General features: G+C 47.0%; 2 protein-coding genes across 2 annotated transcripts; both read right to left on the reverse strand.

Moving 5' to 3' along the window:
* Positions 1-3053: 3053 nt before the first annotated feature.
* Positions 3054-7430, reverse strand: LOC138096796 (F-box only protein 27-like). Its single transcript, XM_068993061.1, has 5 exons — positions 6989-7430; positions 6713-6824; positions 6538-6633; positions 3773-3908; positions 3054-3194 (listed from the first exon to the last, which is right to left on the reverse strand). The coding sequence occupies exons 1-5, from the start codon at positions 7428-7430 to the stop codon at positions 3054-3056; spliced, it is 927 nt and encodes a 308-aa protein (XP_068849162.1).
* Positions 7431-17223: 9793 nt separating this feature from the next.
* On the reverse strand, positions 17224-22363 carry LOC138096797 (F-box only protein 27-like). The gene is made up of 4 exons (XM_068993062.1): positions 21954-22363; positions 21563-21658; positions 18046-18175; positions 17224-17367 (listed from the first exon to the last, which is right to left on the reverse strand). The coding sequence occupies exons 1-4, from the start codon at positions 22361-22363 to the stop codon at positions 17224-17226; spliced, it is 780 nt and encodes a 259-aa protein (XP_068849163.1).
* Between the last annotated feature and the right edge of the window lie 2469 nt (positions 22364-24832).

The following is a 24832-nucleotide window of genomic DNA, read 5'->3' on the forward strand; positions in this document are numbered from 1 at the left end:
CAGTCGTGTCTGACTTTTAGCCACCCCATGGACTGCTGTCTACCAGGCTCCCCTGTCCATGGGATTTTCCAGGCAAGAGTGCTGAAGTGGGGTGCCATTGCCTTCTCCAAAATACCATATGATATCACTTCTATTTGGAATCTAAAACATGACACAAAAGAAATAATCTGTGAAGCAGAGACAGACTCAAAGACCTTGAGAACAGATTTGTGGTTGCCAAGGAGGCGGTGTCAGGGGAGGGATGGATTGCAACTTTGGGATTAGGAGATGCAAAGTATTGTATCTAGAATGGATAAACAAAACCTCCTGTATAGCACAGGGAGCTGTACTGAATATCCTGTGATGAGCCGTAAGGGGAAAGACTATGAAAATGGATGTATAATAGATATGCATAACTGAATCCATCACTTTGCTGTACAGCAGAAATTAACAATACTGCAAATCAATTCTACCTCAATAAAATAAGTGTTACAAAAGATTGACCACGCTCAGGCCAAGGGGCACCTCCCACGACTGCTGCTACCAGGACCCCCATCCCCATGGCGAGCCACTGCTGACTGACACTTCTGCAGGAGACCCTCCAACGCGAGTGGATGAAGAAACCGCATCCAGAAGACAAGATGTCAATTGCCCCATGGCACACAGTTTAGGTCTCACTTCTTTCTTGAACGAACACTTTTGGTTTCGACTGGTTAGAAGATTCACCACGGAACCAGGTCTTGGCCTTAACCTATTGTGTAGGGGTGACCTCCTCCATAGAGGGCTCCTCCCATTTTGCAAGATGGGAAATAAATACATAGACTGATTAACATAAAATTGACCACAAATTGCAATAAACACATGAAAAGGTGCTCTAGCTCCTTAATCAACAGGGAAATGCAAATGAACACCAAGGACTTCCCTGGTGGCCTAGACGGTAAAGCATCTGTCTACAAGGTGGGAGACCAGGGTTCAATCCCTGGTTTGGGAAGATCCCCTGGAGAAGGAAATGGCAATCCACTCCAGTACTATTGCCTGGAAAATCCCATGGACAGAGGAGCCGGGTAGGCTACAGTCCATGGGGTCGCAAAGAGTCGGACATGCCTGAGCGACTTCACTTTCACTTTCCACATCTATCAGAACTGGCTAAACAAAAAATAAAATCCCAAGAATAAACCAGTAACAAACAGAAACAATAACAGAATAAATCAGTGTTAGTGAGATTGTGGAGTGATGAAATAAAATGTACATTTTGAGGCAGGACAAGAGAAAAATTCTCCCTATGTGTCTGTCTAATGTGCAGTGTAAAACTTCATCACACCAGAACTCCTGAAAAACAGCAGCATTCGCTCTATCGTAAAGATCATTCCCTTTCTCTTTCTTCTGATGTTAGCAGTGTCACTTCCTAAAGAGCAATGTTCTTTCCCAGCTCACTTGGGATCTTGCTGACTTGTTGCTTGCTTTGTACATTCTTACCTGGACTATGTATCCTTCGTGAATGTTACATAAAATATTATATGTCATTTTGTGGTACGACCCTTTGTTTAGAAAATGTATCAATACATAACTATACCCTTGCTCCTTGGAAGAAAAGCTATGACCAACCTAGACAGCATATTAAAAAGCAGAGACATTACTTTGCCAACATAGGTCCGTCTAGTCAAAGCTATAGCTTTTCCAGTAGTCATGTATGGATGTGAGAGTTGGACCATCAAGAAGGCTGAGCACTGAAGATTTGATGCTTTAGAATTGTGGTGTTTGGACTGCAAGGAGATCAAACCAGTCAATCCTAAAGGAAACCCAACCCTGAATATTCATTGGAAGGACTGATGCTGAAGCTGCAGCTCCAATACTTTGGCCATCTGATTCGAAAAGCCGACTCATCGGAAAAGACCCTGCGGCTGAGAAAGATAGAAGGCAGGAGGAGAAGGGGATGACAGAGGACAAGATGGTTGGGTGGCATCACCGACTCAATGGACATGAGTTTGAGCATTCTCCGGGAGGTGGTAAAGGACAGGAAAACCTGGCGTGTTCCAGTCCATGGGGTTGCAAAGATTCAGACACAATTGAGTGACTGAACAACAAAGTAGTCAAGTAACATTGTATTTTTATTGAAAAAAGCTGAGCTACTTTAGGCAAATATTATACTTGTTAACTATGATTGGAAGATACATTCCTGATTTATTATCTCCATAAAAGTAACAAAATAATTCTATCCACCATAAAATCCAGAATAAGGTTGGGCTCTGGGGACCAAATTCATTGTTCACAGGGTGGGCAGAACCCTCTGCCTCTAAACAATCTTTTGAGCTAATTCGGAGAAGGCAATGGCACCCCACTCCAGTACTCTTGCCTGGAAAATCCCATGGATGGCGGAGCCTGGTAGGCTGTAGTCCATGGGGTCGCTAAGAGTCGGACACGACTGAGCAACTTCACTTTTACTTTTCACTTTCATGCTTTGGAGAAGGAAATGGGAACCCACTCCAGTGTTCTTGCCTGGAGAATCCCAGGGACGGTGGAGCCTGATGGGCTGCCATTTATGGGGTCACGCAGAGTCCGACACGAGTGAAGCGACTTAGCAGCAGACTTGGCAGCAGCTTTCAGCTCTGAGTCCTGGTCACAGTCTTGAAATCACAGAAGGTTAGAGACTGGAATTACTCAGCCAGATGGATGAGTTTCTGGTTCAGACACGAGGAGAGGGTTTCTTGGAAGTGATCAATGAAGCCTCTGCAGCAGAAACAGAAGACTAGGGCAGAGGGCATGGGGGCCAAACCAGAGGGGCCTGGCACTGGCGGGGGCAGGGGCGGCGGTGAGGAGCCGCTCACCATTTCCTTGTTTTCATCCGTGTGTCTCCACTCCGTAGAACAGGGGCTGCTTTCAGTCAGTAACCCTGATGTAAGAATGTTCTTTTCACAGTTTCTCATAGAATTTAAAGACAGGGCTCAGTAGGACCCTTGATTGGATCCAGGAGAGATCCCATGATGCCAGGAGCTACACGCTTTCGATTACTGAGGTGGTCTGGCCAAAGGTCCCAGCTCCTGGAAGGCATGGTCACGTTGTCTTACAGGGACAGCCTAGGGACGGATCTGTACGATGACACTGGATTGGGGCCTGCAGACTCCACACTGCTCAGGCCACGAATCATAGCCCTCGACACTGTGGTCAAACAACACAAAGCGGACGCCCTTCTTGATGTTGGTGAATGCGTGCATGATCTGTAGGCAGAAAAAGAAGTTAAGTCCCATTGTGCCATGGCCTTCCCCTCAACAGCTGAGCTGGGGGCCTTCTGGCAGGTGGTATTTTCCATAGATGGCTGCAACAATGTCTCTACTTCCCATGTCCTTCCGGAATCATGCCACTCCTCACCCAGGGGTGGGGTCTAATCCCCACCCCCTTGAATCTGGGAGGGTTTCACTGGAACCAAGAGTGTGGTACCCGGAACCACCAGGAAGCAGCTGGTTTCCTCGAAGCTGCCATGTTGTGAGGAAGCCCAAACTACTCCCAGCAGGGAGATCCCATGGCCAAGCTCTGAGATTAAACCAAGAGCTGCTCAGCCAGCTGTATACAGACTCACAGCCCACCCTGCCCTTCAGCTCTAGCCAATGTCTGAAATGGAACTACATGAGAGAACAGAGTGAGCAACTCGCAGCTGAGACCTAATCATAGAAACCATAGGAGGTGATAAGATGAGCCTTGTTAATATTAAACCTGTAAATCTGGGCCAATTTGTTAGGCCACAGTAGTTCATTACAGACCCCACCATTCTTTCCCCTCGCCCCTGCCAGAGACTCACCCGAAAGGAGAAACTGCCAGTCCGTGGCCGGACGGGAAAACGTTTATGGAAGAAATAATGCAAGATGGCATAGTTGGCATCTAGAAGCTTGACGACTAGCTGATACATCCGGTCACTGCCTTGTTGCTCTGTCCAGCTGCCGGAGGAGAAGATCTTTAAGACTGACTTGCCATCCCATTTCTCTGAGGGCCTGCCTGCTTTACCTCGATGCCCTTCCTATGTGGAAATCCAAAACGGTGGTCCCCCCAACAAGTACAGTCACTACCTGCCAGTGCTTGTTACATGGGAGCTTGGAACCTCTGCATACCCAACGAATGCATTTGGACTAAATGAGCTCCCTGGCTGGTCTGTATGCTATGACCGGGAGCTGTGCTGTTCAAGGCACCCGCTCCTATATTATTTTTTTTTCCCCCATATTGTTCCTCATTCTTTCACTAGTGGAGAAGGATGTCGTTTTCAATGTGTTTTTCTTAGTCATTTAAAAGGATCCAGGGGAAATCGAGATAAACTGGTGATGGAATAACCAGCAACCTTCAAAGAAACATCCAATGTCCATCAATGCTAAATGCACAAATTATGGTGTATTCATGTAAAGCAATATTACAGTCTAAAAGGAAACTGCAGCTACCTATAATTATGGGTGAATTTACAAACATGTTCATTGAAAGAGGCCAAATACAAACTATATTCTGCATGACTCTCTATATATTAAGCACCCAAATGGCAAAACTGATCTATGTCAGTAGAATTCAGGATGGTGCTGCCTTTAGATTGGAAGTGATGGGGAATGGGGCGTGAGAGATTCTAAGGGTAGGTTTGCTGGCAACATTCTGTTCTTCATGTCACTTAAGAGTAAGGGACTATATAAATACACAAAGAGGTAGTTTCCTTTAGAGACTTAGCATCACTTCCACTTTTTAGATGTACATTCTACTTCTTCCACAAAAGTATCCTGCTGCTGCTGCTGCTGCTAAGCCGCTTCAGTCATGTCCGACTCTGCGACCCCATAGACGGCAGCCCATCAGGCTCTTCCATCCCTGGGATTCTCCAGGCAAGAACACCGGAGTGGGTTGCCATTTCCTTCTCCAATGTATGAAAGTGAAAAGTGAAAATGAAGTCGCTCAGTCATGTCCGACTCTTAGTGGCCCCATGGACTGCAGCCTACCAGGCTCCTCTGTCCATGGGATTTTCCAGGCAAGAGTACTGGAGTGGGTTGCCATTGCCTTCTCCGCAATATAGTACTATTCCCCTAACATAGTACTAATGTATGTTCTTTTGACTTACCTTTCAAACTGTTCTGTGCCAACCACATACACAGTTATAAATACCTATTCAAAACTTTTCCTGTGACCATGAAACGCTAAGTGCGGAGTACCTTTGTTCACCTGGGGACTTTGGGTCATACTGGACAGACCACAATGCAATTTGGTGGAGGCTGTCCACGTCCACATAGTGTAAAGTGGGGGCGAGCCACTCCATAAGACGAACATGACTTAGGATGACCTAGAGGCTGAGGTGAAACCCATAATAAGGCCCCAAAAGAACTTAGTTCAGGGTTTTTCTTTTTCTATAAAACTGGAGCCTTGGGAGTCAGTGGTTAAGAATCCACCCTTCAATGCAAGGGACTCAGATTGGATCCCTAGTTGGGGAATTAAGATCCCACATGCCTTGGAGCAACTAAGCCCAAGTGCCACAACTAGAGAGCTGCAACTAAGATACCGCACAGATGAATTAAGGGAAACAAAACTGGAGCATTATGGGGTAGGAATTGAGAAGCATAAACAATGATGCTCCCACCATAGGTGTGATCTGCAGCTGAGGAATTTTACAACAGAGAACATAAAAGTGTACAGGATTTGGGATGCACCTCGCTTAAAATCATCCAGGTCAGGTACCCCTTGGAAGTTCTTTCATGGACCCCAATTTCAAGACCGTTATACAGAGCACAAGCTCTAAGAGTCAAACAAGTCTGAGCCTAATGCCAGATCCGGCCAAGCCTCTAGCTATGCCACTAGGAGAAGTCACCTCTGCTTTCTGAACTACCCAGTTTGAGGTTTCAAAATACACATTCCCGCAGGATCAAGGACCATGAAGGGTGCTGAAAAAGCTCAGCCTCCACAGCACTGGCTTGGTGCCTGACATATAACCCTATTTTTAAGAGGCACACTGTGACTTGCCCAAGGCCACAAAACCAAGAAGTCAGGGTTTGAACGTGAGAGGTTCTGGCTCCAGAATCTGACCCCTTAGCCAACTCCATCTTGCCTCCATCTAAACCCAGGAAATTAAACCCATCTAAACCCTGTAAATTCATTCACAGATGAGATTTAGTTGGGCCCAAGCCCTCTATATTGAATCCAATCAGGCATCTTCCAGTCCAAGTCCCTTTAGAGGGTTAGTAGAGGGTTCAGGGAGTGGACTTTTGTTCTATGAAGGCGGCCCAGTCATTTCCCTTCCTACTTTATCCTAAGGGGTTGTTATTTAGCTGCTAAGTCGTGTCCCACTCTTTTGCAACCCCATGGACTGCGGCCCACCAAGCTCCACTGTCTATGGGGTTTCCCGGGCAAAAAAATACTGGAGTGGGTTGCCATCCCCTTCTCCAGGGGATCTTTCCCTTCCAGGGATCGAACCCACATCTTCTGCATTGGCAGGCAGATTCCTTACACCACTGAGTGGGAAGGCCCAAGGTGTTGCTGGGAGGCTTAAATGACATCATCCATGCCAAGGTCAGCACTGAACAAAAGGGCTGTTTTTAGCCTCACACTCACCGGCGACAGACAGAAATCCAAATCTTTCCACTATCCAGGAGTTCCCGCCACAGACCCTCCTCCTCCAGGTCCAAAATTTCTCCCTTGTACCAACACCTATGAAAGAGAGAGCACGATCAATGAAACCCAGCAAAAATTCACCACCGCCCTGACCCTGGGGACTAGGGTTATTCACCTGTAGGCAGGACTGTAGCTCATCTCCCCAGAAGTCTTCAGCCTGACCCCCAAGTCTTCCTCTTCCTCCGAGCCATCGCTACAGCTCAGCATCATACAGTCCCAGAGGTCTTCTGTTACATGAAAAAGGTCTGTGATCAAGTTCCTTGCCCGCCCTCCAGCCCACGTTAAATCCCAAGGGTTTGCCGGGTGGCCTCGCCCCTCCGCTCCTCCCAACAGGCTCCATCTCTGCCCCAGCCACCAAGTTTTAGCTGCAGAAAAACTCCCTCCCACCCACCCGCACGAGGATCGATGCCTTTCTTGGGGTCCTTACGTTTGCCCGAGGGGTTCGCGGTGAGCTTGCGTCCTATGGGTCTGCGCTCGCAGAAGCGGCCCAGGATGCAGGGCCCGGGGGCGTCAGCAGGGGGCAGGCAGGTGCGGATGACGGGCCACAGGTCGGGGTGCTCCCAGGGCAGGATGCTCCGCCACAGGTCCCAGCTGTCCACCACGTCTCGCCAGCGCCGGCACACCGGGCGGCAGTGCCGGAGCAGCGTGCTTGGGGGCAGGTAGCTCAGCACCTTCCGGAGCATCTCGATGGGCAGTTGGTTCAGGCCCGGAGCCTCCTGTGGTTCGTCCCCCGGAGCTGGGACGGGGGCGAGCAGGCCCCAGGAGGTTGAGGCCCCCGTGGTCTCCTCGCCAGGCCCTGCGGCTGCTGCTGCTGGAGAGCCAGCGTAAGACATCAGTGACCTGGAGCCTCCGCAGGTGACGCCCCTGCTTCCCGCACCCAAAAACTGTCACCCCCACACCCCAGCAGCCGCCCCTTCAAGTCCACAGACTCCCAGCCCGTCCTTGCCCGCCGACCACCGCAGCCGCTCTCCGCCCCGCGCATCCCAGCGCCCGCAGCCAACCCCGCTCTGCGCCCCGAGTCTCACCCTGCATCTCAGCCAGTGCTCCTCACCAGTGGGCCTTCACCTTGGCTCACCTGTTCCCACCGCCACCTCAGCCCTTTTTATTCGTCCGCCCCTCCCTTCTTGATACCCAGCAACCAGACCACCCACCCACCCTCCACTCCCCTACTCCCTACCACATCCCCGCCCTGGCCTCGTTCTCCCAATGACTAGCCATATCTGCCTGCCCCTCCCTTCTCCCTGTCTCTTTCTCCCAGGCTTGCTTGCCATGCCCTCCCAGCCCTGTCTCCAGGCCCTGTTCTCCAAACTTCCCTTCCTTCAGACTCTGTTCAAACCTGCAGGGTGATTAAGGGACCAAATCGCAGAAGCCGCAGTGGAGGGAGGAGCAGGAGATGCCGGGACCCAGAGTCTGTCTGTCATCCCGACCACTGGTCCTTTGGAGCATCCCTCACCAGGCTGTAAGACCCTTGGTGCTGAACAGCTGCTGTTATTCCGCCAGGCATCTGGGTGGGAGGCCTCATATCCCTTAGCTAATGGAACAGTTCCCATCACCTCTAAGGATCCAGCATCACTATCTTGGAGATCCTTGCACAGGAGAAAACAGGCTCCAGTAGGCATCAAATGCATTTCTATTTGATTTCCTAAATGAGTGCTGTAACCAGTAATTATCCAGCCGAACTTCAGGGAGCCTCTTACCACCAGTCAGGTTAGCAACCCCCTGAGGTAGGTATGGCTATGTCCCCACTTCACAGCTGTGAAAACTGAGGCCAAGTGACCTGCCCAAGGTCACACAGCTAGTAGGTGACAGAGCTGGGTTTTGAACTTAGCCTGGGTGGCTCAGAAAGTAAAGAATCTACCTGCATCGCAGGAGACCTGGGTTTGATCCCTGGGTTGGGAAGATCCCCTGAAGAAGGAAATGGCAAAGTACTCCAGTATTCCTGCCTGAAAAAACCCATGGACAGAGGAGCCTGGCAGGCTACAGTCCATGGGGTCGCAAAGAGTTGGACACAACTGAGTGACTTCACTTTCCTAAAGTAATTAAAAAATAAATAAATAAACAAATGGGGCTTAATTGTTCTTAAAAGCTTTTGCATAGTAAAGGAAACCATAAACAAGAGCAAAAGACAGCCCTCAAAATGGGATAAAATATTTGCAAATGAAGCAACTGACAAGGGATTAATCTCCAAAATATACAAACAGCTCCTACAGCTTAATTAAAAAAAATGCAATCAAAAAATGGGTCTAAATAGATCTTTCTCCAAAGAAGACATACAGATGGACAAAAGGTATGCAAATCTTTTGGTCAGCCGTGTGCCCATGTGCATAGAGTGTAGGTGGAGCAGGCACTGGTAGGGCAAAGTGCATACAGAGAGCAAGAGAACAGCCATCTTGAGTGGCCTGACCATACAGTCTTACTGGGAGCAAGCCCAAGTATCATTTGCATTTGTATCATTTGCATATTGTATAGCACAGGGAACTCCACTCAGTGCTCTTTGGTGACCTAAGTGGGAAGGAAATCCCCCAAAGAGGGGATACATGCATATGTATAGCTGATTCCCTTTGCTGTGCAGCAGAAACTAACCCAGTTATATTTAAGCCAACTATATTATTGTTGTAGTGAAGTGAAAGCAAAAGTCGCTCAGTCGTGTCCGACTCTTTGTAACCCCATGGACTGTATAGTCCCTGGAATTCTCCAGGCCAGAATACTGGAGCAGGTAGCCTTTCCCTTCTCCAGAGGATCTTCCCAACCCAGGGATCGAACCCAGGTCTCCTGCATGGCAGGCGGATTCTTTACCAGCTGGGCCACAAGGTTGTAAAGCGACTAATAAAGAAGTAACAATAATTTTTAAAAAATAGACACTGAGAAGTCCAGGAATGCAATTACTCTGTCAATTGGAAGCATGTCCTTGACTTTGTTGGTACTTTGCTAGTCATTATGCTTCAGTTCAGAAAACCACAAAATCTCCTCATGTAGGCAGTGCCAGCTCTGGGTCTCATGGAGCCTTAGGCATCCACAGAGAAGTCTGAACACCCTGGGGATTTTTCACATGCCCTGGGGAGGTTTTAAAATCCAAGTTCTGAATCAGATCTGTGTCTGTAACAAATCCCCAAAGGGTGCTGATGACTGCCCTCCACACTTTGAGTAACTAAATCTTGTTGGGCTGCCCCTCACAGGCCTACAAAGCCTGTGCTTGCCCAGCCTCAAGACCAAAGAAAGAGCCCTGAGTCAGCAACAGAGACATAAGTAGTTTAGTGGATGGGGAAGCTTACACATCTGAAGCAAGGTCCCGGAGCGACAGCCCACTGTGTGCAGAGGTTGGTGGGCAGAACACCGGGGGCAGGATGTGGCGGCTGTCTTTACTCCCAGGGTAGGGGTCAGGGTTGGGGGGGAGATTACCAGTTACAGGGGAATTGATGTCACATGGGGTCAGTAGTACCAGGGAAACCAGAAGGGCAAGTTCCTCACTGCCCCTTTGATAAGAACAATCACTAGATGGGGCCTGGGCAAGTATGGAGGTGTCAGCCATGTGCCCGTGTGCATAGGGTGTAGGTGGAGCAGGCACTGGTAGGGCAAAGTGTGTACAGAGAGCAAGAGAACAGCCATCTTGAGTGGCCTGACCATACAGTCTTACTGGGAGCAAGCCCAAGTATCATTTGCATATTGAAATACATATTCTTTTTTTGCTTTATTGTATTTATTAATTTTTAATTGGACAATGTTGTGTTAGTTTCTGCTGTACAACAACTTGAATCAGCTTTATGCATACATAGGTGCTTCCCTGATAGCTCAGATGGTAAAGAATCCACCTGTAATGCAGGAGATCCTTGGGCTGGAAAAATGCCCTGTGGAAGCGAATGGCTACCCAACTCCAGTAATTTGGCCACCTGATGTGAAGAGCCGACTCACTATTAAGGCCCTGATGCTGGGAAAGATTGAAGGCAGGGGGAGAAGGGGATGACAGAGGACAAGGATGGCATCATTGACTCAATGGACATGAGTCTGAGCAAACTCCAGGAGACGGTGAAGGACAGGGAAGCCTGGCGGGCCGCAGTCCATGGGGTCGCAGAGTCGGACACGATAGAGTGACTGAACAACAAACCCACTCCAGTATTCTTGCCTGGAGAATCCCATGGACAGAGGAGCTGGATGGGCTATAATATATGGGGTCGCAAAGAGTCAGACACAACTGAGTGACTAACACTTATATCCGATTCCTTTTGAGCCTCCCCCAGCCCCAGTCCCATCCCTCTCGGTCATCACAGAGCAGGGAGCTGAGCTCGCTGTGCTATTCAGCAGCTTCCCACTAGCTATCCATATCTACACATGGTAGTGTATATATGGGGATATATCAGTGCTATTCTCTCAATTTGTCCCACCCTCTCCTCCCCTTACATGTTCTTTTAATTATGAATTTCTCAGGAATTTCTTGGAGATCAAAAGCTTTCCCTGGCAAGCTATGTGGCAAAAAAAAAAAAAAAAAAGGAAAAAAAGAAGAATTTTAAATAATTATGAATTTATTTCACCTTTACCCTGTATACATTATATTTGGGGCATTTTATTAACAATAGAAGAATTCTTTGTGGACACAGGTTTCATTATCTAAGTATTTCATTCCAAGATGGTAAAGGCAGGCTTGATACATGATGTGTGTGTTAGTCACTCAGCCATGTCCGATTCTTTGGGACCAAATGGACTGTAGCCCACCAGGCCTCTCTGTCCATGGAATTTCCCAAGCAAGAATACTGGAGTGGGTTGCCATTTCCTCCTCTAGGGGATCTTCTTGACCCAGGGATCAAAACCATGGCCCCTGTACTGGCATGCGGATTCTTATCCACTCTGCCACCAGGGAAATCCCTAAGTATTTCATTTCAGGGTGGTAGAAGCTGCATGAGAAATTATTCTCCATAAAAGCAGGAAGGTTGCAGTCAGCTCTGATTCAGTGAAGCCACAAGAATGGCCAGGGAAGTGTTGAGTGGGCATGCAGGTGCATCTTTGAAGGTGTGTTTGGGAAGTGGGGAGTACTGTGTGGGGGCGAGGGGAGCCCTGAAAGTCTGGTTTGCAGAAGTAGAAAATTCCTGAACCTCAGAGCACTGGGAGGCAGGCTGCAGGAATATCCCAAGGTCATTAGAAGTTCCACAACCTTGGTTTTCCTGGCCTTGGTTCACCTATCCTGTTAACCCGAGTAGAGCTGGGAGGTGTTTTGATTCCAGGGAAGAAATCTGACTGGGAATGGGCCTTTTGTGTGGATAGAGGGTAGGAAGGATCTTAGGAAGAAGGAGATAAGTAGTTAATAAAATCTCTCTTGGGAGGGTGGGAGGGATTTGAAGAGAGCCTCACTCCCTAGATTCCCTGGTATAATATTCCCTGGTGGCTCAGAGGGTAAAGCGTCTGCCTGCAATGCAGGAGACCTGGGTTTGATCCCGGGGTCAGGAAGATCCCCTGGAGAAGGAAATGGCACCCCACTCTAGTACTCTTGCCTGGAAAATCCCATGGACAGAACAGCCTGGTAGACTACAGTCCATGGGATCGCAGAGTCGGACACAACTGAGCGATTTCACTTTCACTTTTCACTCCCTAGAGGTAGGGTTGAGTGGGGCAGCCGTGGGTGTTGGGTTCAAGCTCCTCCCTCAAGGTGTTTCAGTCCTGATACGCCCATTCTCCTGGAGTGGGGCTGGGGGATGTGGAATTGGAGATAAGATTTTAGGTAAAACCCTCTCAGCTCCCCACCCAAAAGTCTGTAGAGGGTGTGAAATAAAATTCATATTTATGGCAAGACAAGAAAAATCTAACATAAAAATTCTGCTCTGCCCTCACCTCTCCCAGCACCATGCATTGTGCATCAGCATTATGCATTGAGCAAACTTCCCCACCAGCAATACCTGCTCAACCATAAACAGTGTTCTCTTAGTATCAACAAGACAACTCCTTCAAGGATAACATTCCTTCTTGACCTTGTAAAGGGTCATGTGTACAAACACTGGGCACTTCAAACTGGCTCATGTAAACTGTCAATAATACATCATTTAATGTATAGTCTACTGTTTCAAAAAACTTATATATAAACTGTGTCTTGATCACTAATGGACAGAACTGTTCTCAGAACTCTTTGAGATGCTCTTCCCAGCTTATAATCCTCAAATTTGGCTCAAATAAAATTTTTCAGTTCTATCTTCAATCGACTGATTTTTCACTGACATGGGTCAGGAGCAGAAAAGAGCTGCAAAACCTTTTCACCCTGAAGAAGCACTTCTTCCTATTGAGGCTACACTTGGAAATAAAATAACCAAGACCTTGAGAAAAGTTTGACTGGAGCCAGTTTCCTAGGTAAAACACAACAACAAAATAAGAAGATTTAAAGATCCAAGATCTATTTGGAGGGGAAACACACCTAGGAAGATTTGAGCAGAGAGTCTTGGGCGGGGCAAGGAGCAGGGCAGCCAGGGAGGGCCTGGAGTAAGAGCTCTGGTGTGGAAGGTCTGCAGAGGGGAGGCATCCAGCCTGAGGGGGAGATGGGCCTGGGGGGTATTCCAGAGGAATCCACTACTTGCTTCTCACTGAACTGTCCAGCCAGAATATCCAAAATCACAGGCCATGTGAACATTCCTCGGAAGGGTTCAGGCAGAGCTGCCTGCGTCTCAGATGTACCCTACCCAGTAGCATCACTCACTGGCAACTGCCTATTTAGAAACTATAAGTAATAGGTGATCCCATATATTGAAAAAGACATGAGTAATTCCTTCAGTGTGACATTGGTATTGTGGGTTCTTTAAAAGAGAGAGAGAAGAACTTCCCCAACTGTCAAGTGGGTAAGACTCTGAGCTTCCACTGCAGGGGGTATGGGTTCCATCCCTGGCCAGGAAAGAAGGTCCTGCATACTGTGCCCTTCCCTGCCCCTCCAAAAAGGAAGTATATGTTTAAAAAGAATAAAAAAAATACTCTTCTCTCTACGTATGTTTGTATTTAGAATTCTCTATTAAAAAATTAAGTGAAGTGAAGGTGCTCGGTTGTGTCTGACTCTTTGCAATCCCATGGACTGTAGCCCTCCAGGCTCCTCTGGCCATGGGATTTTCCAGGCAAGAATACTGGAGTGGGTTGCCATTTCTTCCTCCAGGGGATCTTCCTGACCCAGGGATCAAATCCAGATCTCCCACATTGCAGGGAGACTCTTTACCGTCTGAGCCACCAGGGAATCCCATAACAAAATAAGTAAAATAAGTAACCCTTTTTAAAAACCTTTATTTTGTATTGGGGTGTAGCTGATTAACAATGTTGTGATAGTTTCAAGTGAACATTGAAGGGACTCAACCATACATATACTCCATCCATTCTCCCCCAAATTCCCCTTCCATCCAGGCTGTCACATAACACTGAGCAGAGTTTCATGTGCTATATGGAACTTGTTGGCTATCCATTTTAAATGGATATAAATATACATGTAAATATTAAGAATGGTCATCTATGGATGCTTTACATTATTTTTATTGCCATTTATATATTTTTTATGGGCTTCCCTCGTGGCTCAGAAGATAAAATGTCTGCCTGCAATTCGGGAGACCTGGGTTCAATCCCTGGGTGGGGAAGATCCCCTAGAGAAGAAAATGGCAACCCACTCTAGTATTCTTGCCTGGAGAATCCCATGGATGGAGGAGCCTGGTAGGCTACAGTCCACGGGATCGCAAAGAGTCAGACACGACTGAATGACTTCAGTTTCCTTTAGTTTTTATATATTCTATTTATTTCAAATTGTTTATTGTTATCATTAGTCTTTTTTTTTTAATTGAAGTAGAGTTAATTTTTGGGCTTCCCTGGTGGCGCAATGGTAAAGAATCCACCTGACGATGCAGGAGATGCAAGAGACAAGGGTTCAAACTCTGGGTCAGGAAGATCTCCTGGAGGAGGAAATGGCAACCCACTCCAGTATTCTTGCCTGAAAATGCCCCATGGACAGGGAGCCTCTTGTGTCAATGTCTACTGTACAGCAAAGTGAGTCAGCCACACACACATGTATATTCTTTTTAAAATTCTTTATTAGTTTGTCTTAAATAAATCTAAACAATACACACAAAAGAGTAATCATATATTTAAGAATAATATAAGATTCCAGTGACTTCTAGGAGAAAAATTCAATTTTATATAGAATAATCCAATAGCTAATCATGGTCGTCATAAGAAAAGCAGTGACTCTGGGCTACTTGGTCCCTGGGAAGATAAAGAAGTCCCAGCCCAAGAGAAGTAAGCAACATATAAGGACAAAATGAAACACACTTCAGTGGAAACATACTTTGGCATGCACAGTAATAGCCATACAAGAGGGACAGACAGGAACTGTAGAAAATAAATAAAAAACTGGCAGCTGTTTCTGCGGTGAAAATTTTCCAAAGGAAATTTCGGGGTGAACGGTGTTTCACAAATGGTTAGAACTCTACTAAGAAATGAACGCTTCCAAGCTGGCCAAGTGGCACTGTAGAAGCTATGGTTCCTTACCAGTGCATCCTGGTTAACGGTGTGCTACTTTAAAAGTGGCACCACTTTTAATGTGATCACGGCCCAAGTGAACACTTGAGGTGAGAATGGTCATGGAGGATGTGGCCATCGTGGACTCTATCTCATGTGTGCAAACAGATGAGAACACTGAGAACCTCAGAGTCCTCTTCCACACACTAAGAGCCATCACTAACACAAAGAATTAGAATTGGGAGGACGGATATGTGTGTATGTACAGCTGAGTCCCTTCGCTGTTCATCTGAAATGAACACAGCATTGTTAATTGGCTACACCCCAAAACAAAATAAAAAGTTTAAAATTTTTGGGGAAAAAAAAAAGAATTAGAATCATACACACACACACAAAACAACTTTGCCAGCAAAGACTATTTCTAAATGTGGTTATTTATGGAAAGGGAAATTGCACTGGAGAATACTTATTTGTGTATAACACTGTATTTCTACACATAAGCATATAGAAAATGAGAAATTTAGATAAGTAAAATCAGTAACTACAAAAATCACAACTATGCAACTATCACCATTGCAGTAACCCTGCAGTGCTTAGTTCTTCTGTATATATCCAGAAGGCAATCAAGAATACAAATACAAGGATACATACGTATTCTATATTAATGTGGCGTATATACATATATACAAACACCTGTGTATAAATGCATATATGCACAGTGCAGACAGAAGTATATGTTGTTCAGTCCCTAAGTCATGTCCAACTCTTTGCAACCCAGTGGACTGCAGCACGCCAGACTGCAGTATATATATATCAAAATTAAATTATATGGTTCTTTTTTCAGGCAATGGTGTCCACCTTTCCCTTCCTGTAAACGCTTGTTTCATATTCCTTCTATTCAAAGTCCTCCAGCTCACCCAAAAATATCCTCCAGAGCTTCACTGTCCAAACCAGTATATCTACTCCAGAACCACACACTACATGTGGTCATGACTCTCAGGCCAGTTTCAACCTGTCACACTTCCCTTTGGATGAAACTGAAAAAACACCCTCCCCTTGGGGTGTGTCCCAGCTTCTACTGCAAGACGGGGGACACTTCAGGGTGGACACATCAAAGGCAGCAGCGGCTTCATCTGCTTTCCATCCGGAGACCTGGAGCTCCTTAGGGATCCTGCAGCAGGGAGGGGGCAGCCATGACCCCTGGACTGGGGTGGGGACAGCCGGATCCTGCCGTTGCAAGGTTCTCTCTTATCCTCATGACCAGAATGTTCAAATGTGATGTCACTGTGACATTGTGCCCATGTCCATCACCTGCCTAAACTTCTAACCCTGACTGATCATCTCTAATCCCATGATTTCCTTAGAGCTTGGGAAATCGGGTTCTGACTCTTCCATTCTCTTGACTGGAGAATGCCTTCTACAGTTGTTTTCTTCTGTACAATTTTCTCTCAACTGAAACAATGCCTTACTCTGAACTGAGTAGTCATCAAGCTGTTAACACTGTATTTCTATTCAGTTTGGCAAAATTTTATTACCTATGATCGACAGATACATTCCTCTCTCCATATTTAAAAAGAATTTCAAAGTAACAAAATAATTTTATATACTATACAACTCAGAGCAGTTGTATACAGGGGACCGATTCATTGCTCACAGGGTGGGCAGAACCCTCTGCCTCCAAACATTTTTTGAGCTAGTTTTACTTTCAGCTCTTGAGTCTTGGTCCCAGGTCTGAAATCACAGTTTAGGTGTTAGAATTACTCAGCCACAGGGATTGAGCTTCTAGTTCAGAGGTGAGGAGAGGGCTTCTTAGAAGTGACCAATGAAGCCTCTGCAGCAGGAACAGAAGGGCAGAGAGTACTGGGGCAGAACCAGAGGGGCCTGGCGTGTGGGGGGAGGGTGAGGAGCCCTCTCACTATTTCCCCGTGTTCAGCTGTGTGTCTCCACTCTGTAGAACAGGGGCTGCATTAGAGCAGCAGCAGCCAGTAGACCTGATGTAAAAATGTTCTCATAGCTTCTCATAGAATTTAAAGACGGGGCTCAGTAGAACCCTTGATTGGACCCATGAGATCCCAGGATGCCAGGAACTATGAGCCCTTGATTATTGAGGTGGCCCAGCCAATGGTGCTGGAAGGCACGCTCAGGTTGTTTAATAAGGACAGTCCTCTACTAGAGTTGGCAGACCTGTACAATCACACTGGCCTTGGGCACGATGATTCCATAGTCCTCAGGCAGGAATCCCATGTCCCAAATCCAGTGTTCCAGAGACACAAAGCGGACACCCTTCTTGAGGTTGCAGAACAGGTGGTCGGTCTGTAGGCAGAAAAAGAGGTTAAGTCCCACTGTGCCATGGCCTTCCCCTCAAAGCTGAGGGCTTTCTGGCAGATGGTATTTTCCCTAGATGGCGGCAATGTTTCCACTTACATATGACCTTCTAGAATCATGTCACTCTCCACCCAGGGGTGGGGTCTAATTCCCACCCCCTTGAATCTGGGCGGGTTGATTCATTGTAACCAAGAGTGTGGCGGGAGTGATGCTGAGTGACTTTCAGCAAGTGACTTCCATGGCGGGGTCACAGAGGCAATGCAGCTTCTGCTGGTTTCTCCAGCAGCCTCATGGTGGAGCCCTGAGCCGCCAGGAAGCAGCTGCCTGCCCCGAAGCCGCCATGCTGTGAGGAAGCCCCAACGAGAGCAAACAGGGAGATCCCAAGGCCAAGCTCTGAGACAAACTAAGAGCTGCCTGGCCAGCCACCAGCTGGAGTATACACACTCACAGCCCACCCTGCCCTTTAGCTCCAGCCAGTGTCTGAAATGGAACTTCATAAGAGACTGGAGTCAGAAACTCTCACCAGAGCCCTCCTTATAGAAATCATGAGAGGAGATCAAATGAGTGCGGTTGATATTAAACCACTAAATTTGGGGGAAATTTATTTTTTAGCAATAGATCATCATAGGCCATACCATTCTTTCTCTTTGCCCCTGTCAGACTCACCTTAAAAGGGATACTGGTTGTACCTTGATGGATTGGCCTAGGAGAGAAATGATGTAGCTTGGCCTGCTTGGCATCTAGAAGTTGGACAATTAGCTCATACAGACAGACCGAGGCTTCTTGGTCTGCCCACCTGTGGGAGAAGGAAAAGTCTTGAAGGTTGAATTTGCCACCCCACCTCTTTGGGCATCTGCCTCCTCTACCTGAATGGCCTTCCCAAGTCTAAAAATCCAAAATGGCGCTGTGGTCCCCGGGGCTAGCAGCAGGAGGGTCACATGGCAGCTTGGCCCCTTTGCTTCCCCAAGGAATCCATCTGCCCTAAACACCCTCTCCAGCGGTCTACATGCACATTCATTTCAGAAGTAATGACCTAGAGCCATGCCCTTCAAGATACCTCCTACCATATTCTTTCTTTCTATGTTTTGCTGGTGGCAAAAGATGTCATTTCCAATGTATTCAATGGTGATGTTTAAGATACAATTTTCTTAGTCACTTAGAAGGATCCAAGGGAATCTAAGTAAATTGGAAATGGGACATCAAGTAACATTCAAAGATACAATACCCATTGTCCACTCCTGGTAAATGGATAGATTGAGTGGGGGTGTAGCTTGGTCATAGAGCACATGTTTGGCTTGCACAGGGTCCCTGGTTCAAACCCTGGCACCTCCATTGAGGAGTTTCTCCTTACTAGGAGCCACTGGAGAAGAGAATTAATTATTAGACTTCCCAGGTGGCTGTAGTGGTAAAGAACCCTGGGTTGGGAAGATATCCTTGGGGTAGGAAATGGCAACCCACTCCAGTAGTCTTGCCTGGGAAATCCCATGGACAGGGGAGCCTGGCAGGCTACAGTCCATGGGGTCGCTAAGACACAACTCAGACGCTTGAGCACCTATGCACACATGGTTTATTCACACAATGAATTATGAAGCCATGAAAGGAGACTGCAGCTACATACGGTTATGGGTGAATTTACAAACATGTGGTTGAAAGAAGCCAGCTACACACTATATACGGTATAACTCCATATATATACATAGCACCAAAACGGACAAAAGTGACCTATGGTAACAGAATTCAAGATGGTGCTACCACTGGATTGGAAGTGATGGGAATGGGGCATGAGGGATGCTGAGAGTGGTGTTTGCTGGCAACATTCTGTTTTTTTCTTTTAACCTTCTGTTCTTGATTTAAGTGAATATGTTCACTTTGTAATAATTCATTGACTTGCACACCCAAGCTATGTACATTTTTTGGTGTCAAAAATACAAATGTAAAAACAAGATTAATTTGAGATATGTATATATATATATACATACATACATATATATATATATATATATATATATATATATATATATATACACAAAGTAGTAACTTCCTTCAGAGGTATCATATCACTTCTTAGGTGTAAATGTACACACTACTTCTTCCAGATTTTATCCTTATATAGTGATAATATATGATTATGTTCATGTGATTTACCTTTCCTACTGCTCTGTGCCAACAACATGCACACAAAGAATATAAGTAGAAATTTAAAATTTCCTAAGTGCTAAACTTTTTTCTTTTTCGCTGAACTGTTACCTGCAAGTGGCTGCCAGACATTGCTGCAAACTGGAATCACATGGATTCCAGAAAAGATATTGTGTAGAAAGGAGTTTGCAGGGTTCAAAGCTATGTTCGTTGCCGTCTGACCCTGAGAGATAATCTCTGGATCCTTGCAATTTTATGTCTGATAGGAATATCTCTGTCTGGGATAAGCCTGCCAATATGATTTGGTGGAGGCTAGCCACAACCACACAGATAGACTATAACAGGGGCTAGCCACTCCAGGAAAACCAGCAATATGACTAAGGATGCCTCGTGTAGTATCAGTTGATTTGGAGGCTGATATTAAACACTGATAAAAACCCCTATATACAATGAAATATTACTCGGCCATTAAAAAGATGAAATATCATTTGTCATGGATGAACCTAGAGTTTGTCATATGAGTGAAGGAGAAATATCCTATGTCATCCCTTATATGTGGAATTTAAAAAGAGAATGATGCGAACGAACTTACAAAACAGTCACAGACGTAGAGAACGAACTGATGGTTGCTGGGGGGTGGGGAAGGATGGAGGGAAGGGATAGTTAGGGAGTTTGGGATGGACATGCACACACAGCTATATTTAAAATGGATCCCAATAAGGACCTACTGTCTAGCACATGGAACTCTGTTCAATGCTATGTGGCAGCCTGGATGGGAGGGAAGTCTGGGGTAGAATGGATATATGTATCTGTATAGCTGAGTCCCTTTGCTGTTCTCCTGAAACTATTAGAACATTGTTAATCGGCTAAGTGTGTGTACTCAGTCACTCAGTTGTGTCCGACATTTTGTGACCCCCATGGAAAGTAGCCCACCAGGCTCTTCTGCCCATGGAATTTCTCAGGCAAGAATGCTGGAGTGGGGGTGCAACTTCCTATTCCAAGGGATCTTCCCAACTCAGGGATTGAACCCAAGTCTCTTGTGTCTCCTGCATTGGCAGGTAGATTCTTTACCACTAGCACAAATTATGAAGTCAAAGAATTTTATTGTAAATATATTTCCAAAAGAGATGTGTTTTCAGAGAGGGGAAGTTTATGGTGTTTTGACTGAAAGTGAATGTGGTAAGACCAAATTTTCAAATTTCAATCTCACTTTGCCTGTTTCCCCAGAGGCCTTTACATCTAGGGACCGTACACCTTAGTGAATGACTTTTTCTATAAAACTGAAGGGCTGAGAGACAGGAAATTGGGAAAGCATAATCATACAATGCCCCCATCATAGATGTAATCTGTAGCTGAGTAATGAGAAGAGGGTACATAAAATGGTAGAGGATTTGGAACTTGCCTCCCTTAAAATAATCCAATTGAGGTATCCCACGGAAGGTCTTCATGGAGCATCCTGGTTTTAAGAGACCATCAAACAGAGCACAAGCTCTGAAGTCAGACAAGTATGAGCCTAATGCCAGGTCCCGCCAAGCCCCAGCTGTGCCACCTGAACAAGTGACCTCACCTCTCTGAACTTCTCAATTCGAGGTTTCAAAACACACTTTCCCACAGGATCAAGGATCATGAAGGCTGCTGAAACAGGTCACACTTCAAAGTACTAGCTCTGTGGCTGACATAGAACCCTGACTTATGAAGACAGGGAAACGTAGGCACACTGTGACTTGCCCAAGGCCACAAAGCCGGGAAGCCAGGGTTTGAGTGTGGGGAGTCTGACTCCAGAATCTGACCTCTTAGCCAACTCTATCTTGCCTCCTCCTAAACCAAATCCTTTGTACAGGATCCAACCTGGCATCTTCCCATCCAGGTCTGTTTGGGGGTCAGGAGAGGGTTCAGGGAGTGGATAAAGCTAAGTAGTAAAGCTCTGATGGTGGTGAAGTCATTTCTCTTCCTGCTTAATCTAAGGGGTTGTTGGGAGGTCTACACACCTTGTCACCCATGCCAAGGTCAGCCCTGTTTTTAAAGCTGTTTTTGCCATCACACTCACCGGGCAGAGACACAAATCTCAATCTTTCCACTATCCAGGAGTTCCGGCCACAGACCTTCCTCCTCCAGGTCCAACACTTGCTTTTTGTAACACCACCTGGGAGAAAGGGGAAAGGGTTAGTGAGAACCAGGCAAGAACTCACCACCGCCCACCCCAGTCCTTGAGGAAGAGGGACGTCCACCTGTAGAAAGGCTGGAAAGAGTCCCAGGGAACTAGCCTGAGGCCATCCTTCCAGCTTTCCTCCTTTCTCCAGCTTCTACAGTTGACTGTCCTCCAAGGCAGGAAGGCATCTGTTAAATGAAAAAATGTTTGTGCCCAAGTTCCTGGCCTGCCTGCCAGCCCATGGATAAGTCCCAGGGGTTTCCTGGAGCCTCTCCTCTCTGCTCCGCACCTCCAAACCATCCCATGGGCACCCTTGAGACCTCTTTTCCTGGGCTCCCCACCTATGCCGTGGGGGTTCGGGTAGAGATTGCGTCCTAAGGGTCTACGCTCGCAGAAGCGGCCTAGGAGGCAGGGCCTGGGGTCGTCGTCGTCGTCTCGGGGGAGGCAGGATCGGAAGATGGGCCACAGCTTAGCGTGGCTGTAGGGTAAGATGCTCAGCCACACGGCCCGGGTGTCCACCAGGTAGCGCCAGTACCGGCACACGTGGCGGCATTGCCCGAGCAGCACGCTTGTGGGAAGGTAGCTCAGCACTTCCAGGAGCATCTCGATGGGCAGTTGGCTTAAGCCGGGAGCCTCCTCGGATTCGGGGTTGGAAGCGGCAACACAGGCGGGCAGGCCCTGGGAGGCTGAGGCCCCCATGGTCTCCTCGCCAGGCCCTGCGGCTGCGGCTGCGGCTGCTGGAGAGCCAGGGTCCAGACATCAGGGGCTAGGAGCCTCCGCAGGCCACACCCCTGCCTCCCGCACCCAAAGGCTGTCGCCCCCACGCCCGAGCAGTCGCCCCTTCAAGTCCCCAGACTCCCAGCCCGTCCTTGCCAGCCGACCACCGCAGCCGCTCTCCGCCCCGCGCATCCCAGCGCCCGCAGCCAACCCCGCTCTGCGCCCCGAGTCTCACCCTGCATCTCAGCCAGTGCTCCTCACCAGTGGGCCTTCACCTTGGCTCACCTGTTCCCACCGCCACCTCAGCCCTTTATATTCGCCCGCCCCTCCCTTAATATCCAATATCAGACCCCCGCCCAGCCCCTCCTCCCCTCCCACGCCTCCCCTCCACCCCGCCCTGGCTCCATTCTCCCAATGACTAGCCATTTCTGCCTTCCTCTCCCTTCTCCCTGTCTCTTCCTCCCAGGCTTGCTTGCCATGCCCTCCCAGCCCTGTCTCCAGGCCCTGTTCTCCAAACTTCCCTTCCTTCAGACTCTGTTCAAACCTGCAGGGTGATTAAGGGACCAAATCGCAGAAGCCGCAGTGGAGGGAGGAGCAGGAGATGCCGGGACCCAGAGTCTGTCTGTCATCCCGACCACTGGTCCTTTGGAGCATCCCTCACCAGGCTGTAAGGCCCTTGGTGCTGAACAGCTGCTGTTATTCCCCCAGGCATCTGGGCGGGAGGCCTCATATCCCTTAGCTTCTAGAACAATTAAGGGCCTGGCATCATTATCTTTTTTCCAATTTTTGGCCACATCAGGTAGCATGTGGGATCTTAGTTCCCTGACCAGGGGTGGAACCCACACCCTCTGCAGTGGAAGCGTGGAGTCTTAACTACTGGACCGCCAGAGGAGTCCCCAGCACCACTAACAAGAGGTAAAACAGGCTCCAGTAGGAATCAAATGCATTTCTATTTGATTTCCTAAATGAGTGCTGTAACCAGTAATAATCCAGCCAGCGTTCATGGACCCTTTCACTACCAGTCAGGTTAGCAACCTGGGGTAGGTGTGGGTATGTCTCTACTTCAAAGATAAGAAAATAGGCTAAGTGACCTGCCCAAGGTCACATAGATAGTAGGTGACAGAGCTAATATTTGAACCTAGCCAGGGTGGCACTAGAATTCTTGCTTCTAACCTCTATACCAACGTCGTCCAGAAATAAATAAATCAATAAAAGCTACCCATGCTTTTCATATCAGCTGGTAAAATGGACAGGGAACTTACCTTCTAGCAGAAGAGACATGGTGAACAGGAGACAGTGTCAGCAAATTGGATACTTTTGGAAAATCATTAAAAAAAGAATCTGCCAATCCCCCAACATTGTCTTCACGATTATAGAAAAGACTCCATTTTATTATGGAATAAGCATGAAATGTACTGTGATTCACTGGGCCATGATGAGCAGTGGATGTGACATGTAAATGACGTCGCGTGTTGGAAGGTGATCAATGCTATGTGAAATACAGCGAAGAAGGGGAAAAGGGGTCATAGCAATTTGGGTGGGAGACCCTGAATTCTAAGAGATGGGGTGACTATAATATGGGGAAATTTTCTTTTCAATATATACACTGTCAAAAAATTGTTTGCTATTGAGGTTTTCAAACATGTCCCAAAGTGGAAGAAGAACGGAAGAAGCAGTCAACCCCAACAGTTAACTCCTGACCAATTTGCTTTCATCTCTACTCCCACCCACTGGCTCCCCCAGGCAATTTGAAGCAAATCTTAGAACTCACAGTCCATAGCAATACACTGTGTTAAAATTTTTATTTATTTATTAATTTTTGTGGTGCAGTGAGACGCACAAGGTCTTAATTCCCTGACCAGAGTTTAAACTTGCACCCCCTGCAATGGAAGGTGGACTCTTAATCACTGGACCACCAGTGAAGTCCCAGCAATACATCATTTCTTAATGTAATGTAAAAGCTGGGGGAATCTTATTTGGTAATGAGATTGTGAAAATTGATTGTAATCCAATTATGAGTCCAAAAATATGGCTTTAGAAAAATGTTTAAAAACTTCAAGCAGGATAAAAGGCCAGAATCTGACAAGTCATTTTCATTCTTCAATTTCCTCCTCCAGAGACAATCTCTATTAATTCCTGGAATTAAACCCCATGCTGTACTCTGATTAAAAAGAAAAACAAATATAATTGGGTTCCAAAAGAGCCTACTGCCTGGAAGCTAATGATTAGAGAGTAATGGCTCCTAGGAGACAAGGCTGTATAAAACACCCCATGGGCCTCTTGGGAAAGCTATAGGTGTATTTTGGTATCACAGTAATAGGAGTGTCATTGGGTAGCCAGGCACAGGACAGAGCCCCCTAGGGGAGAACCATCCCAGATTCCTCCTGCTTCAAGTCAGTGTCCCGGGTGTTTACTTGCAGGAGGCAAGCCTGTTAATCCAAGCCTAGAACC

The sequence above is a fragment of the Capricornis sumatraensis genome, chromosome 20 (assembly GCF_032405125.1).
Source record: "Capricornis sumatraensis isolate serow.1 chromosome 20, serow.2, whole genome shotgun sequence".
Lineage (NCBI taxonomy): Eukaryota > Metazoa > Chordata > Mammalia > Artiodactyla > Bovidae > Capricornis > Capricornis sumatraensis.

Excerpts from the sequence above, each read along its gene's own strand:
- LOC138096797 (XM_068993062.1), bottom strand. The coding sequence starts at position 22,363 with ATGGGGGCCTCAGCCTCCCAGGGCCTGCCCGCCTGTGTTGCCGCTTCC. Across the intron at positions 21,659-21,953 it reads GCCCATGGGATGGTTTGGAG|GTGGTGTTACAAAAAGCAAG; the intron begins GTGCGGAGCAGA and ends CCTTTCTCCCAG. Across the intron at positions 18,176-21,562 it reads GAGATTTGTGTCTCTGCCCG|GTGGGCAGACCAAGAAGCCT; the intron begins GTGAGTGTGATG and ends CTTCTCCCACAG.
- LOC138096796 (XM_068993061.1), bottom strand. The coding sequence starts at position 7,430 with ATGTCTTACGCTGGCTCTCCAGCAGCAGCAGCCGCAGGGCCTGGCGAG. Across the intron at positions 3,909-6,537 it reads TGGATTTCTGTCTGTCGCCG|CTGGACAGAGCAACAAGGCA; the intron begins GTGAGTGTGAGG and ends CTCCTCCGGCAG. Across the intron at positions 3,195-3,772 it reads CTGGCAGTTTCTCCTTTCGG|ATCATGCACGCATTCACCAA; the intron begins GTGAGTCTCTGG and ends TTCTGCCTACAG.